This window comes from Oncorhynchus mykiss, chromosome 20 (genome assembly GCF_013265735.2).
Source record: "Oncorhynchus mykiss isolate Arlee chromosome 20, USDA_OmykA_1.1, whole genome shotgun sequence".
In the NCBI taxonomy this organism is placed as follows: Eukaryota; Metazoa; Chordata; class Actinopteri; order Salmoniformes; family Salmonidae; genus Oncorhynchus; species Oncorhynchus mykiss.
Window position 1 is genome coordinate 9,273,646 of NC_048584.1, and position 14,481 is coordinate 9,288,126.

General features: G+C 46.7%; 1 protein-coding gene across 2 annotated transcripts in view; it reads right to left on the reverse strand.

Moving 5' to 3' along the window:
* Window positions 1-7,711: 7,711 nt before the first annotated feature.
* pkd1b (polycystic kidney disease 1b) overlaps window positions 7,712-14,481 on the reverse strand; it is a 29,494-nt gene continuing 22,724 nt past the window's right edge. Inside the window, exons 25-38 of one of the 2 annotated variants that reach the window (XM_036955719.1) lie at window positions 14,219-14,342; window positions 13,838-13,990; window positions 13,391-13,715; window positions 13,203-13,308; window positions 12,753-12,964; window positions 12,325-12,527; window positions 11,910-12,107; window positions 11,544-11,680; window positions 11,228-11,428; window positions 10,197-10,371; window positions 9,760-10,047; window positions 9,430-9,564; window positions 9,000-9,314; window positions 7,712-8,918 (exon numbers count right to left, since the gene is read on the reverse strand). In XM_036955719.1, coding sequence (XP_036811614.1) covers window positions 8,079-8,918; window positions 9,000-9,314; window positions 9,430-9,564; window positions 9,760-10,047; window positions 10,197-10,371; window positions 11,228-11,428; window positions 11,544-11,680; window positions 11,910-12,107; window positions 12,325-12,527; window positions 12,753-12,964; window positions 13,203-13,308; window positions 13,391-13,715; window positions 13,838-13,990; window positions 14,219-14,342 — 3,412 coding nt within the window. In that variant the 3' untranslated portion in view covers window positions 7,712-8,078. The remainder of the gene's footprint in view (window positions 8,919-8,999; window positions 9,315-9,429; window positions 9,565-9,759; window positions 10,048-10,196; window positions 10,372-11,227; window positions 11,429-11,543; window positions 11,681-11,909; window positions 12,108-12,324; window positions 12,528-12,752; window positions 12,965-13,202; window positions 13,309-13,390; window positions 13,716-13,837; window positions 13,991-14,218; window positions 14,343-14,481) is intronic. The other variant, XM_036955720.1, reaches the window with a different exon arrangement.

Below are 14,481 nucleotides of genomic sequence, written 5' to 3' on the forward strand. Positions count from 1 at the left end.
TAGCTTGACACCTTATTAAGCTAATTCAACCTTCAACCTCCTGTCTTCTGCCTTCGATTCATTTCTTTCCAACTCTCTCTTTCCTCTCTTTGCCTCTTTTGACCTCACCCCTTCCTAATCCCCTCCGACTCAGAAGACAGGCAATACACCTACTAACAGACTCACTGCAACCCCCCCCCCCCCCCCCCCCCCCCATTTCCATTTGTCTCCCTTTCCTTCAACCCTAGCCACTCAGCCCCTACCCAGATGGTAATGCGCGGTCGCAATCTTCGCTCTCTCTCTCCCACTCTTCTGTCCTATTATCTCTTCCTTCTGCTGAATCCTTCTCCCTCCTGTTAAATCCTTCTCCCTCCTATCTCCTGATTCTGCCTCTTTGACCCTACTCTCCTCCCTTTCCGCATCCTATGACTCGCACTGTCCCCTTTCCTCCCGGACGGCTCAGCACTCCTCTCCTGCTCCATGGCTGAGTGACTCATTACGAGCTTACAGATCAGGGCTGCGGGCAGCTGAGTGAAAATGGGGGGGAAATTACATTTCCAGAGGACCTATCATTCTCACTCAACTACTTTTCTCCTTTTTCCCCTTCTGACACCCAGGTGGCGACACGCATCTCTGCCCACCACCTCAAAAACACATATTCGACAAGACGGAGCTGCTCTTCTTCCCGGGGAAGGCTTGACCGCTCAAAGACCTCTTCATCACTGTTGACAATGCCACAGTGTCGCTCTCCCAGAGTGCAAAGAACCTTGGCGTGACCCTGGACAACACCCTGTCGTTCTCTGCAAACATCAAAGCAGTGACTCGCTCCTGCAGGTTCATGCACAACATCCGTAGAGTACAACCCTAGCTCAAAGCGGTGCAGGTCTTAATCCAGGCACTTGTCATCTCCCGTCTGGACTAGTGCAAATCTCTGATGGTTGGCCTCCCTGTTTGTGCCATCAAACCCCTGCAACTTATCCAGAACGCTGCAGCCTGCTTGGTTTTCAACCTTCCCAAGTTCTTTCATGACACCCCGCTCCTCCACATACTTCATTGGCTTCCAGTTGAAGCTCGCATCCACTACAAGACCATGCTGCTCGTCCATGGATCAGCAAGAGGAACTGCCCCTCCCTACCTTCAGCCTATGCTCAAACCCACCACCCCAACCTGAGCAACCCCTACAGGAGGGCAGCTCCTGCTCAGCCCAGTCCAAGCACTTCTCTGTCCTGGTACCCCATTGGTGGAACCAGCTTCCCTCTGAAGCTAGGACGGCAGAGTCCCTGCCCATCTTCCGAAAACACCTGAAACCCTCCTACCTCTTCAAAGAGTATTTTAAATAGCCCCCCACAAAAAAATATATACAGCACTTCTAGCTCTGACTTTGTTGATAGCTACTTTATTGAGGAAAAGTGTACTTACAATGCCTGTGATATGTGGTTGTCCCACCAAGCTATCTTAAGATGAATAACTAACTAAAATGTTGCTCTGGATAAGAGCGTCTGCTAAATGGCTAAAATGTAAATGTAGAAACTCTCGGTGGCAAAACACCCCTAAGGCAGCCTGAAAGAAGCTGAATTTGTTGCTAGCCTCTTTTTTTTTTACCGATAAAAGTCGCTGGAGGGTTCAGAGATAAAGTCGCTAAATTGGCAACACTGACTTTAGGGCCTTTGAGTAGTTACATGATTGGCCACATGGTGGCACTATAGGAAAGGGAATGGGTGCACATTATTTTTGGTTTGATCATGCAGTGCATGCTTTATTCATAATCAAAGTATGTAGGAACCAAACAGAATACTATCAAACTACTCATAATGCTACGCCTTAGTTTGTCATTTTTGGTGAACTAATAAACAATGATACACATAAAGCCCTACGCCTCACTTCCAATCCCAAACTTGCTTTAGAATAGATATTGCACTTGAGAGACACAATGTTGCTCCTATGGATTTATGGGATATCCATCGCTGATAAGTCTTTGATTTATCTATCCAAGGCTCCCCATGTTCTGGGCTCTGTTGAAGATGGAATAGTACTGTCTGATACCACCCACGATTCGCAGGTTGGAGTGACCAGATGGAGACCAGTGCGTCAGCCATAGTAGGGGGACTGCATGGGTGGCAGAGAGAGAGAACTAGTCAAAACAATATTATGGTCACTTCAGGGCTATTTCAACTCTACTGGGAGACAGGCTGCCCGTGGATGTGGAAGACCATTACTGGCTTGATAATGTTACAAATCAAATCAAATTGTATTTGTCACATATGTTAATGCGAGTGTAGCTAAATGCTTGTGCTTCTAGTTCCGACAGTGTAGTAATAACCAACGAGTAATCTAACCTAACGATTCCACAACAACTACCTCATACACACAAGTGTGAAGGGATAAAGAATATGTACATAACGATATATGAATGAGGGATGGTACAGAACGGCTGTCACGTTCTGACTTATTTCCTTTGTTTTTGTATTTAGTTAGTATGGTCAGGGCGTGAGTTGGGTGGGCAGTCTGTTTGATTTTCTATGATTTGGGGATTTCTATGTTTCGGCCTAGTATGGTTCTCAATCAGAGGCAGGTGTCATTAGTTGTCTCTGATTGAGAATCATACTTAGGTAGCCTGGGTTGCACTGTTTGTTTGTGGGTGATTGTCTATGTTAGTGGCTTGTGTCAGCACAGGTCTCATTTGTAGCTTCACGGTCATATTTGGTTTATTGTTTTTTGTTACTCTTTTGTATAGTGTTCAGTGTTCTCTTTATTAAAAATTCACTATGAACACATACCACGCCGCATATTGGTCCTCTGATCCTTCTCGCCTCTCCTCTTCAGATGAAGAGGAGGAAGACCGTGACAACGGCATAGGCAAGTTCACCCCATTCTGAAAAGAGGGAGAAATAGAGGGAGAAGAGAGAGAGGAATTAAGTGAGAAGAGACCATGACTTAAACAGCTTTTTGCTGTGTGAGTTTTTTTTATTTGATTTTTATTAGGATCCAGGTTAGCAGACGCCAGTGGTGACAACTAGTCTTACTCGGGTCTGACGCAGCAAAAAAAGGACATTAGACAAAATACTTTACGATTGAAATACATTGTATGTACATGTGTCTATCACATGCATGTCAGTACATAAGTGTGTATCAGTGCTGTTGACTAATGCAAACAATTAGTAAATTCCAAGACATTCATGCTTCTTAATTAAAAAAAAAGTGATGCAGTCAGTCTTTCCTCAACTCTTAGCCAAGAGAGACTGGCATGTATAGTATTGATATTAGCCCTCTGATTACAATGAAGAGCAAAACATGCTGCTCTGTTCTGGGCCAGCTGCAGCTTAACTAGGTCCTTCTTTGCATCACTTGAACATATGACTGGACAATAATCAAGATAAGATAAAACTAGAGCCTGCAGGACTTGCTTTGTGGAGTGTGGTGTACCAAAAAAAAGCAGAGCATCTCTTTGTCACAGACAGACCTTTCCCCATCTTTACAACCATTGAATCAATATATCTTGCTCAACAACCACACCATTCATTACCAGATTCAGCTGAGGTCTATAAATTAGGGAATGATTAGTACAAAATACAATGCTCTTAGATTTAGAGGTGTTCAGGACCAGTTTATTACTGACCATCCATTCCAAAACAGACCGCAACTCTAAATTTAGGGTTGCTGTGATTTCACTAGCTATGGTTGCTGACACGTATAGGGTTGAATCATCAGCATACATGGACACACAAGCTTTGTTTAATGCCAATGGTAGGTATTTGGTAAAAATAGAAAAGAGTAGATGGCCAAGTGAACTGCCCTCCGGTACACCACACTTTACATGTTTAACATGAGAGAAGCTTCCATTAAAGAAAACCATCTGTGTTGTATTAGATGCTGTAGCTCTGAATCCACAATATGGCAGAGGTTGAATGGTCAATAATATCATAGACTGCACTGAAATCTAACAGTACAGCTCCCACAATCTTATCAATTTCTTTCAACTAATCATCAGTCTTTGTGTCAGTGCAGTACATGTTGAGTGCCCTTCTCTATAAGCATGCTAAAAGTCTGTAGTCATTTTTTTTTTAGAGAGAAATAGCATTGTATTTGGTCAGACAGTTTTGTTCAACTTTTTGCTAAGAGCTGGCAGCAAGCTGATAGGTCCGCATTTAGAACCCGTAAAGACCACTTTATCATTCTTAGGTAGCGGAAGGACTTTGGCTTCCCTCCAGGCCTGAGGACAAATACTTTCCTCTAGGCTCAGATGAAATCTAAATTGTCAATGCCAGGAGGTTTGTCATTATTGATCAATAACAAAACAAAAATCCAGCTCTCCACACTAACTTTCCAAAACTCAAACTTACAACGCTTTTATTTCATTAGTCATTTTTTGATGCATGAATACGATGGCATTTCCAGAAAGATGGAGTTGAATTTGTCTTTCTGCCCATAATTAGATTTAAATAACTCAAGTTTTCTTCCATCATTCTTTATACCATTGACCGTGGCTTCATAATACAGTTTCTTCTTTTTGTTCAGTTTAGTCACACAATTTCTCAATTTGCAGTGTCAGTCAGTCAGATGTGCAGCCAGACTTATTAGCCACTCCTTTTTCCGCATCTCTTTCAACCATACAGTTTTTCAATTCCTCATCAATCCATGGAGCCTTAACAGTTCTAACAGTCAGTTTCATGAACAGCTGCATGTTTATCAAGAAATGCATTAAGTGCAGTGTCTGGATGTTCCTTATTAATCACATCAGACAAACACATGTTTAATGTCATTCACATAAGTCACATAAAAATATTTTGTATGATCTCTTATCCACTATTTTAGGCCCCGCTTCTGGAACCTTGGCTTTCCTGGATATAACAACTACATCCATTGGGTATATACATATTTAGAACAAAGTTCTACAGTGTTAGTAAAAATTTGATCAAAACATGTGGATGATCTAGTTCCTGTAGTGTTTGTAAACACCCTGATAGGTTGATTAATAACCTGAACCAGATTACAGGCACTGGTTACAGTGAGATGCTTCCTCTTGAGTGGACAGTTACGCAAGCCTTACAGACCCACCCTTGGCCTTGCTCTACTCTTGCTCTACTCTGCCAACTCCTCTAAAGGATTCTACCGCAATGGGACAAAATAGGGAGGGGAAAAGACAGACAAGACAATATGTAGAGAGGGTGGGCATAGGTTCTCGATTTCTAGGGCCCGACCAGAACCATATCCTCAGAAAAATAAAATAATAAACATCTGTCCAGTGATATCCAGATTCCCACAGCTCCCTGTCCTCAGCTCCACAGCCCCAGTTCATCGTCAGCACAGCCGCCCACTTCCTCACTTGAATTCGCAGGTAAGATTTCTCGTTGTCCTCCCCACAGGGTGCCTTGATCACCGGCACGCTGTGGGGAGAACAATGTCTGGTTAGGCAAGCAGGTCAGTTCCAGAAGGTTTCTGGTAAAAGTTCCAAGACCTTCTGGTCACACTGTTGCAATAAACTACATGGGAGCATAGGCTATACCAGGGGTTTCAACTCTTACCCTACAAAGTCCACAGCCTGCTGTTTTTCTGTTCTACCTGATAATTAATTGCACCCACCTGGTGTCACAGGTCTAAGTCAGTCGCTGATTTCGAAGGGAACAATTAAAAAGCGCAGTGGAACTGGCTTCGAAGTCCAGAGTTGAGTTTGAGGGGGCTACACTATACAACAGTGTGAGAGTATTCAAATCTTTCACTGTCTTCTAAACTGTTATGTGATTGAAATATAGGAGAATAGTAGGAATAACATACGGGATGATGCACTTGGAGTGCCCCCATTGAACACAAGAGTGATAGCCCACATTATGCAAGCCTACCAGACGAGCTAAATACCTTCTATGCTTGCTTCGAGGCAAGCAACACTGAGCCATGCATGAGAGCACCAGCTGTTCCAGATCACTCCACACTGCCCTCACCCACCTGGACAAAAGGGATGAAGAATGCTGTTCATTGACTACAGCTCAGCATGCAACACTATAGTCCCCTCCAAGCTCATCACCAAGCTCAGGACCCTGGGACTGAACACCTCCCTCTAAAACTGGATCCTGGACTTCCTGACAGGCCGCCCCCAGGCGGTGGAGGTAGGCAACAACACATTGCCATGCTGACCATCAACACTGGGGCCCCTCAAGGGTGTGTGCTTAGTCCCCTCCTGTACTCCCTGTTCACCAACACCCTCATCAAGTTTGCTGACGACACAACGGTGTTAGGACTGATCACCGACGACCATGAAGCAGCCTATAGGAGGTCAGAGACCTGGCAGTGTGGTGCAAGGACAACAACCTCTCCCTCAACGTCAGCAAGACAAATGAGCTGATTGTGAATTATAGGAGATGGAGGGACAAGCACGCACCCATCCACATCGATGGGGCTGTACTTATTACTCTGTAAGATGGCTTGACGTGCTAGAAAGTAATACACATTAAACTATTTCAAATGTTTTGGTGAGTTACAGTTCATATAAGAGAATTTATTGAAATAAATTAATTCGTCCCTAATATATGGATTTCACATGACTGGGCAGAGATGCAGCAGCAGTAAGATCAATAGTAGAGCCACAGCAGCCATCTCTCTCCATGCCCGCTGAAGCACTCGACCAAACACCACCCACCTCCGCACGTACCTGAGAGTACCCACCATCTGAAACACACATTTTTGCATTGTTGCATTTTTGCATTGCGTGTGGCAAAACTGCTGTTCCCCAAAAATACTCTATTATTATGGTCTGGCACAAAATGTGGATTCCTAACCCATGGAGTTAGGAACTATTCAAATAATGTAATTCTTTAGGAACTATTCAAATAATGTAATTCTTTAGGAACTATCTTTAAGTTGTCCAGTACCTTGAGTACCAGCAGAGTGAGCAGTATGGCTGATATCTGTGTGGACCTCCTCTAGTTGTTGTATGTCTAGGGTTTTTGTATGTCTATGTTGGGCTGATATGGTTCCCAATCAGAGACAGCTGTTTATCGTTGTCTCTGATTGGGGATCATATTTAGGTAACCATTTTCCCCATTGTTAGTTGTGGGATCTTGTCTATGTTTAGTTGCCTGTCAGCACTAGTTTGTATAGCTTCACGGTTCAATTGTTTGTTGTTTTTGTTCATTCATTAAAAAGAGAATGTACGCATACCCCGCTGCACCTTGGTCCGATCCTTATGACGAACGTGACAGGCATTGTGTTGCATGACAAAACGGCACATTATAGAGTGGCCTTTTATTGTCCCCAGCACAAGGTGCCCCTGTGTAATGATCATGCCGTTTTAATCAGCTTCTTGATATGCCACACCCAGTTCACCAAGTCTGGTACCAACGGGACCATGAAAAGCTTCTACTCCCAAGCCATAAGACTGCTAAACAAAACTGCTCAATAGCTAATTAAAATGGCAACCCGCTGCTGTTACTGTCTTATCTATCCTGTTTTGTAGTTACTTTAACCCTTCCTATATGTACATACTGTAGCTAGCTCAATTACTTCATACCCCTGTATATGGACTCGGTACTGGTACTCCCTTTATATAGCCATGTTATTTGTACTCGTCATTGTTATTCGTTATTTACTGTATTTATTCCTTGTGTCATATGTTTTTGTTGAAAAAAGGTTCCGTGTAAGTAAGCATTTCACGGTTAGTCTACACCTGTTGTTTACAAAGCATGTGACAAACGAAATGTGATTTGTTTTGACATCTGAGGAAATTCACAACGTAAACAAATAACTTGGTGATTATTTAATGCGGTGTGTCACTACTTGTTACAGATAGAGGATATTAAAACACCAAACCCGATCTTACTTCTGGTATTGATCAGCAGGAAAAATATATTCCACAGTTCTTGGAGATTACAAAATAATGCTCTATTTAAATGTTTATTATACAGTAGATACACAAGAAGTACAAGGTATACAACCTCAGCATACGTATGTAGAATACCTAATGCAGAAGCTCTAGTAAAGAGGTAGACAACAGTGGGAAAACTTGTCTCTTGAAGTAATACAGCGCAATTCATAGCTGGAAACTTAGAGGTTAATACACTAGATACTGTATACCCACAGTAATAGGCACTTTAATCTCTGTCTCAGTTTCAGTCTATGTCTGTCTCAGGCCCCTCTGAGATCCAGGCCCGTCTCTTCACAGGCACTCCCTCACTGGCGCGTCTCCTGTCCCCCTCCTCACTACAGGGCCTGGCCTTCGTGTTGACCCCACTACCACCTCCACCAGGGGCCTGGGGGGGCCTCTGAGCTGCATCAGCAGAGTGAGAACTCCCTGAGTGCCAGGCTCGACGTCTAGGAAACTGCCTGGCTCCAGGACACCAGGAAGGCCCGGTGCCCAAGCCCAGGTCAGGGCTCCTTTGTGTGGGTTTGGTTGCCTCGGAGAGGTGAGTGTCCCTGGGTGGGTGTGGGTGAAGCTGGAGAACGACAGACTCAGAGTAGGAGCTGTGAACACGAGGGAGGGAAGGATTGGTGGAGGGAGGGCAGGAGAGAAGGGTAATTGGGTTTGAAGAAGGAGATAAGGAAGTGAGGGAGATGCGAGAATGAGGGGGTAGCAGAGCTGTCCTCCTGCCCATCGCCCCTCCACCTACTCCTCTTTCTTCACTTGTCTCTTCTCCTCTTCCAAATCTCTGCGGCCTCCTCTTCCTCCTCCTGCTCTGCACCTCCTCTAGCTGGGTCTCCAGACCCTGAACGTCTGCAGTCAGCTGGTTGACGCGGTCGAAACGTGAAAGCAGACCGTTGACGCAAGACAGCAGGCGGTCCAGGTTGAGCTGAACGTCTAAACCCGGAGCGTCGGACATACCCGAGTCTTCGGAACCCAGGGAGAGGGCGGAGGACAGGGGATGGGGGGAGGAGAGGGTGGAGAGACAGGATCCTTGGGATGATCTGGAGGGAGGCACCACCATGCCCTCAAACTTCACCCTGTGTCTGAACTGTGGAGAGAAGGGAGGGATGGAGATTTCAGAAGTTTCAATTTGTGTTTAATCAAATTGAGTAATGAGTTTCCTCCATACCTCCTTGGCCTTAATGAGTCCCATCCAGAGCTTTAGTCTTTTGATGAAGAACTCCACCATCTCGTAGTCCTGGGACTCCATGGCTGGCCTGTACATCTCAGCCTGCACAACCCTGTATGTGCGGAGCAGAACAGCTCCAGAGAGGCGGGCCAGCAGCCAACCTCCCAGCGCCAGCAGAGAGAGGGCGTAGAGGGGTCCAAGGACAGGGTGAGCCCTGCTGAGCCTCTGCAGGACCAGGCGACCACGCAGCACAGACAGCACAGACACACCGGCCTGGTACACAGACAGGAACCCATCCACAGACCTGGAGAAGAGCTGAGACACAAACATATATGCATGAATAGGAAATGCATATTCCCATAGAGTGAGCTGTGTCTCGCATATTCCTGCAGAGAACCTTGGTTACATTACATAACCTTCCATTTCCTACCATGTGTCCAGTGTGAGCGAAGAGCAGCAGCAGTAAGATCAATAGTAGAGCCACAGCAGCCATCTCTCTCCATGCCCGCTGAAGCACTCGACCAAACACCACCCACCTCCGCACGTACCTGAGAGTCCCCACCATCTGAAACACACATTGTTGCATTTGTGCATTGCGTGTGGTAAAACTGCAGTTCCCCAGAAAGACTCCATTATTATGGTCTGGCACAAGATGTTGATTCCTAACCCATGGAGTTAAGAACTATTCAAATAATGTCATTCTTTAGGAACTATTCAAATAATGTCATTCTTTAGGAACTATCTTTAAGTTGTCCAGTACCTTGAGTACCAGCAAAGTGAGCAGTATGGCCGATATCTGTGTGGACCTCCTGGCCAGCAGGGCGGCGCTGTGGAACTCAGTGAAGGAGTCTGGTCTGGAGCGGTGCTGAGACAGACAAGAAGCAGCCTGGGACATGAAGCAGAATCGCAGCGCGGCCATCGCCAGGGACAAAGAGGCGAGGAGGAACTGTAGCCAGCGCCAGCCCTGACGCACGTACTGGGCACGGTCAGTAGCCATGACCCATAGCTCCACCCCCAGAAAGAGGAGGGCAGAGAGGAGCAGAAGCACCTTGGGGGGGAGAGAGAAAGGTTTCAAAACCGAGTGGCCAACTGAGTGTCTCAGAACGGAGCCTATTGACGATCTTACATTTTTTCAATCCCTAATGAATGGGATTAATAGTGTTGTTTTATACAAACAAATTGTTTATCAAATGTTACCATGAGTGCAATCTCCAGGTCTGGTCCTGAGGAGGATGGGGGGATGAGTAGAGGATGGATGGAGAGGGAGGAGATGAGTGTGTGTATCTGGGTCTTCTCTATTAGAACAGACACACACACAAACAGACTCGTCTCTCTGTGGTACTGGGTGAAGTCAATGGACACAGCCTTTAACCTGAGAGAAGAAAAGAGTACAAAGAGTCATGTAGGATCATTTGTGTGGAACTGGCGTGTGTCTGTGTGCGTATGTGTGTAACTCTCTGTGCTGTGGTCCAGTGTGTGCTGTGTAGAACAGAGAGAAGCTGGCGTGTGTCTGTGTGCGTATGTGTGTAACTCACTGTGCTGTGGTCCAGTGTGTGCTGTGTAGAACAGAGAGAAGCTGGCGTGTGTCTGTGTGCGTATGTGTGTAACTCTCTGTGCTGTGGTCCAGTGTGTGCTGTGTAGAACAGAGAGAAGCTGGCGTGTGTCTGTGTGCGTATGTGCGTAACTCTCTGTGCTGTGGTCCAGTGTGTGCTGTGTAGAACAGAGAGAAGCTGGCGTGTGTCTGTGTGCGTATGTGCGTAACTCTCTGTGCTGTGGTCCAGTGTGTGCTGTGTAGAACAGAGAGAAGCTGGCGTGTGTCTGTGTGCGTATGTGCGTAACTCTCTGTGCTGTGGTCCAGTGTGTGCTGTGTAGAACAGAGAGAAGCTGGCGTGTGTCTGTGTGCGTATGTGCGTAACTCTCTGTGCTGTGGTCCAGTGTGTGCTGTGTAGAACAGAGAGAAGCTGGCGTGTGTCTGTGTGCGTATGTGCGTAACTCTCTGTGCTGTGGTCCAGTGTGTGCTGTGTAGAACAGAGAGAAGCTGGCGTGTGTCTGTGTGCGTATGTGTGTAACTCACTGTGCTGTGGTCCAGTGTGTGCTGTGTAGAACAGAGAGAAGCTGGCGTATGTCTGTGTGCGTATGTGCGTAACTCTCTGTGCTGTGGTCCAGTGTGTGCTGTGTAGAACAGAGAGAAGCTGGCGTGTGTCTGTGTGCGTATGTGTGTAACTCACTGTGCTGTGGTCCAGTGTGTGCTGTGTAGAACAGAGAGAAGCTGGCGTGTGGTAAAACTACTGTTCCCCAGAAAGACTCTATTATTATGGTCTGGAGTGTGTATACAGCGTATCCGTGGTAACCCCACCAGGTGGAGGGTGGGGTTCTGATGGAGGTGTGGCACCAGGATGTTGTCCATCCACTGCCACGCCCCCTCCCACCTGAAACCAACACAGAGAGATACATGTGGACACAGCCCCCGCACACACACACACACCAATACACAAATCAGTACAGGGTACATGCACACACACACACCACACACGCAGCCCTTACCCAGTGATGGTGTTGAGGTTGGTGGTCAGTGAGTGTTTGACGGCAGAGTGTAGCAGTCTTCCCTGGGTCTCCTGAACACTGTCCTGGTAGTTCACCATCAACACCACCAACAGGAACAACATGTGGCACACACAGTGCTGGGGAGGGGGGAGAGAGGAGAGAAAATGAAAGAGAGAGTGAGTATACAGAGGGAATGAACAAGAGAGGAGAAGGGAAGATAAATAATTAAGATGCATGTTATTTTAATTTCAGTACAATACCAAATGGTACTAGGTTGTTAGGAACATAAACAGTGCACCACATATGTTCATTCCAGAGGTTACCATAAGGATGTATGGGAGCTGTTTTTTTTGTTTCCTGTTTCACCTTCATGAGGGATCGTAGCGCTCTCACTTTCCTGGCCTCCTCCTTGGCTTGCAGTAGGCCGAACCCACAAGGGGGGTGCACCTTGCCCCCCTGCTTGGCCCCCTCCCTCTTAATGACGGTCTCCTGCCCCAGCCGATCATTCACCTCGGGGTCTACAGGCCTTAACACCACAGCATAGAACAAGGCCTGCACACACACCTGAGGAGAGGACAGTACCATTAGTTAATAAGGTTATAAGGTGCATACCTGTCTAGTCCCGCTTAGACTGAACAGATTTCAATAGATTCAAAGCCAGCAACTTACGTTTTACAATCACATGGGTCTACAGGAAATAGAGAAGCCATATGGTTGCGTATCTCTCTCTCTCTCTGGTACGGTGAAAAGCCTCCCCGTGTGTATGTCTCTATCTGCCTACCTTGAGAGGCTCCAGCAGCAGAGCGGAGGTGAGGAAGGCAGACAGGGCTGAGATGAGCCACATCAGGACCACTGAGCTAGAGAAGTGACTCCCATAGAGGCCTACTACAGCCAGGCAGGCCCCCAGCAACAACACAACCAGGGGGTAAATGACTTGCAGTGCCCAGGGAGGTAGCAGCCAGCTGGGCTTGCCACGGGCCACACCTGGGTGGGGTGAAAAACATGGAGGAAACTATGCTCTATGATGTCTGAAAATATGATCAAGTTGTTTGATATGAATATTCAGATAGTTCAGAGGATTTTCGTGCAAAATAGACATCATTCATAGAAGGTTTTAAAGGGTGAACTCTCGCATCCACATAGTAATACATTTGTCATAAAGAAGAGGGAATCGTAACAAAGTTTGGATAAGTCCGTGTAGTGACTCACCTATGCGTGTGGTAGAGTCTGTGGAGTCAGGGGAGGGGCTGGGGAGGAAGGTACTGGCGATGGAGTAGACAGAGAGAGATGAGGAAGGCCTAAACAGCCCTGTCCCATGCAGAGAGATGGGAGAGCAGGGGGGGTTGTGGATCTCTGTCCCATAGAGTGGTTTGTCCACACTCAGCTCAGACCAGCCACTGCAGGAGCTGCCCCGGCTCTGGCTAAAACCCACAGAGAGATAAGTAAAACTCAGAAGTATTCCTTGCCAACAGGCAACAGTGCTATACAAATTACTAGGACTGGTTGTTCCCTGCAATCTAGTCCAGTCAGATCAACTCTGATTTCCACTGAAAGAGGAGAGGAGGAGGACTGTATATTCAGAGCATATACTGTAGACAGGACCAGATACGGTATTTTCTGGGGTTTGGGTCTGGAGTGTACTGGTCAGGCAGGTCTTACCTGTGGGACAGAGAGGTGGTCCTGGGGGAGTAGCGGCCACTGTCTGATGTTGAGGGACTGTCGGACACTCCTGTGTCTGCTGCTATAGACCTCAACAGGTCCTCATCTGAAACACCATGAGAGACAATAATTTTAGACGTATTCACACAGGAGTCATAGTAACACATATGGGACCCACACACACACACCAGACAGAGTAAGGACATTGGGTTGCAGGTTGTGTCCATGGCTGTGGTCTGGATGCAGGCCAGACAGGGATTGGGATGGACCCACAGGTGCAGTAGAGGAGGGTGGGGGGTTGGAGATGAGAAATCGGGGTGAGGAGGGTGAGGCTAGGCATAGCTTGGTCAGGGCTTTCTTCCTCTTCAGCAGACGGGCATGACCCAGGTATGATCCCAAGGGGTCAGAGGTTATTTCCCAGGATGGCCACAGGGTCATTCCATCTCCTTCCTTCTCCACTCCCAGGTTAGTGGCATTCCAGAACTCAGCGTTGAATGCCTTGCTTCCCATCAGCTACGAGAGAAGAAAAAGATAGCTTTTCAGCCTTCAGTTTACAACTTACACAGCTCTTTCTGGCTCTCTTGTGAATCTGTGTACGTGCATGCATTGACACGTGTGAGCGTTTGCACTCTTACAGAAGAGGGTGTGTCTCCACCCAGGCCTGACGGATCAGGTCCTCCAGGCAAAGACAGGAAGGAGGAGCAGGAGAGATCTGATTGGCCGAGATGGACGCCCATCTCCACTGACTGACACACAGGGGATGGAGGCACTGACATATCCACCACTACCTGAAACACACACAGGGAAAGGGAAACCCAAGCCAACATTTGTAGCTGAACCAAGCATATTCTCCGTCAAGGACTTTCCACATTACTCTGATGATTTGGAAGCACAAGTTTTTTATTGACAGAAATGATAACAATGTGTGGTTTAATAGGCAGTCATAGGATTTTTTTTTGTTGACGGGGCAACAGGAGAAATGGATGGAGAAGGAGAGAGAGATGTAGGAGAGGTACCTGGCTGTGAGTCTTTCGCAACAGGAAGCAGAGGAGACACTGGAGAGGAAACACCAGGATGGCAATAGTCATCCCCACTGCAACCGTTTCCCAGGTTACAAGCAACCGGGCCGAAACCGGTACACTAAAACACAACACCCTTAAAATGGCTGATTCTTTCACTTAATTAGTCTCAGGCAAAACATCAATGTTGTTGTTCAGCGCAGTGAGTTGTCCACAGTGCGAGATTGATTGAGTCCCACCTGAGCACTTTCACAAGAACC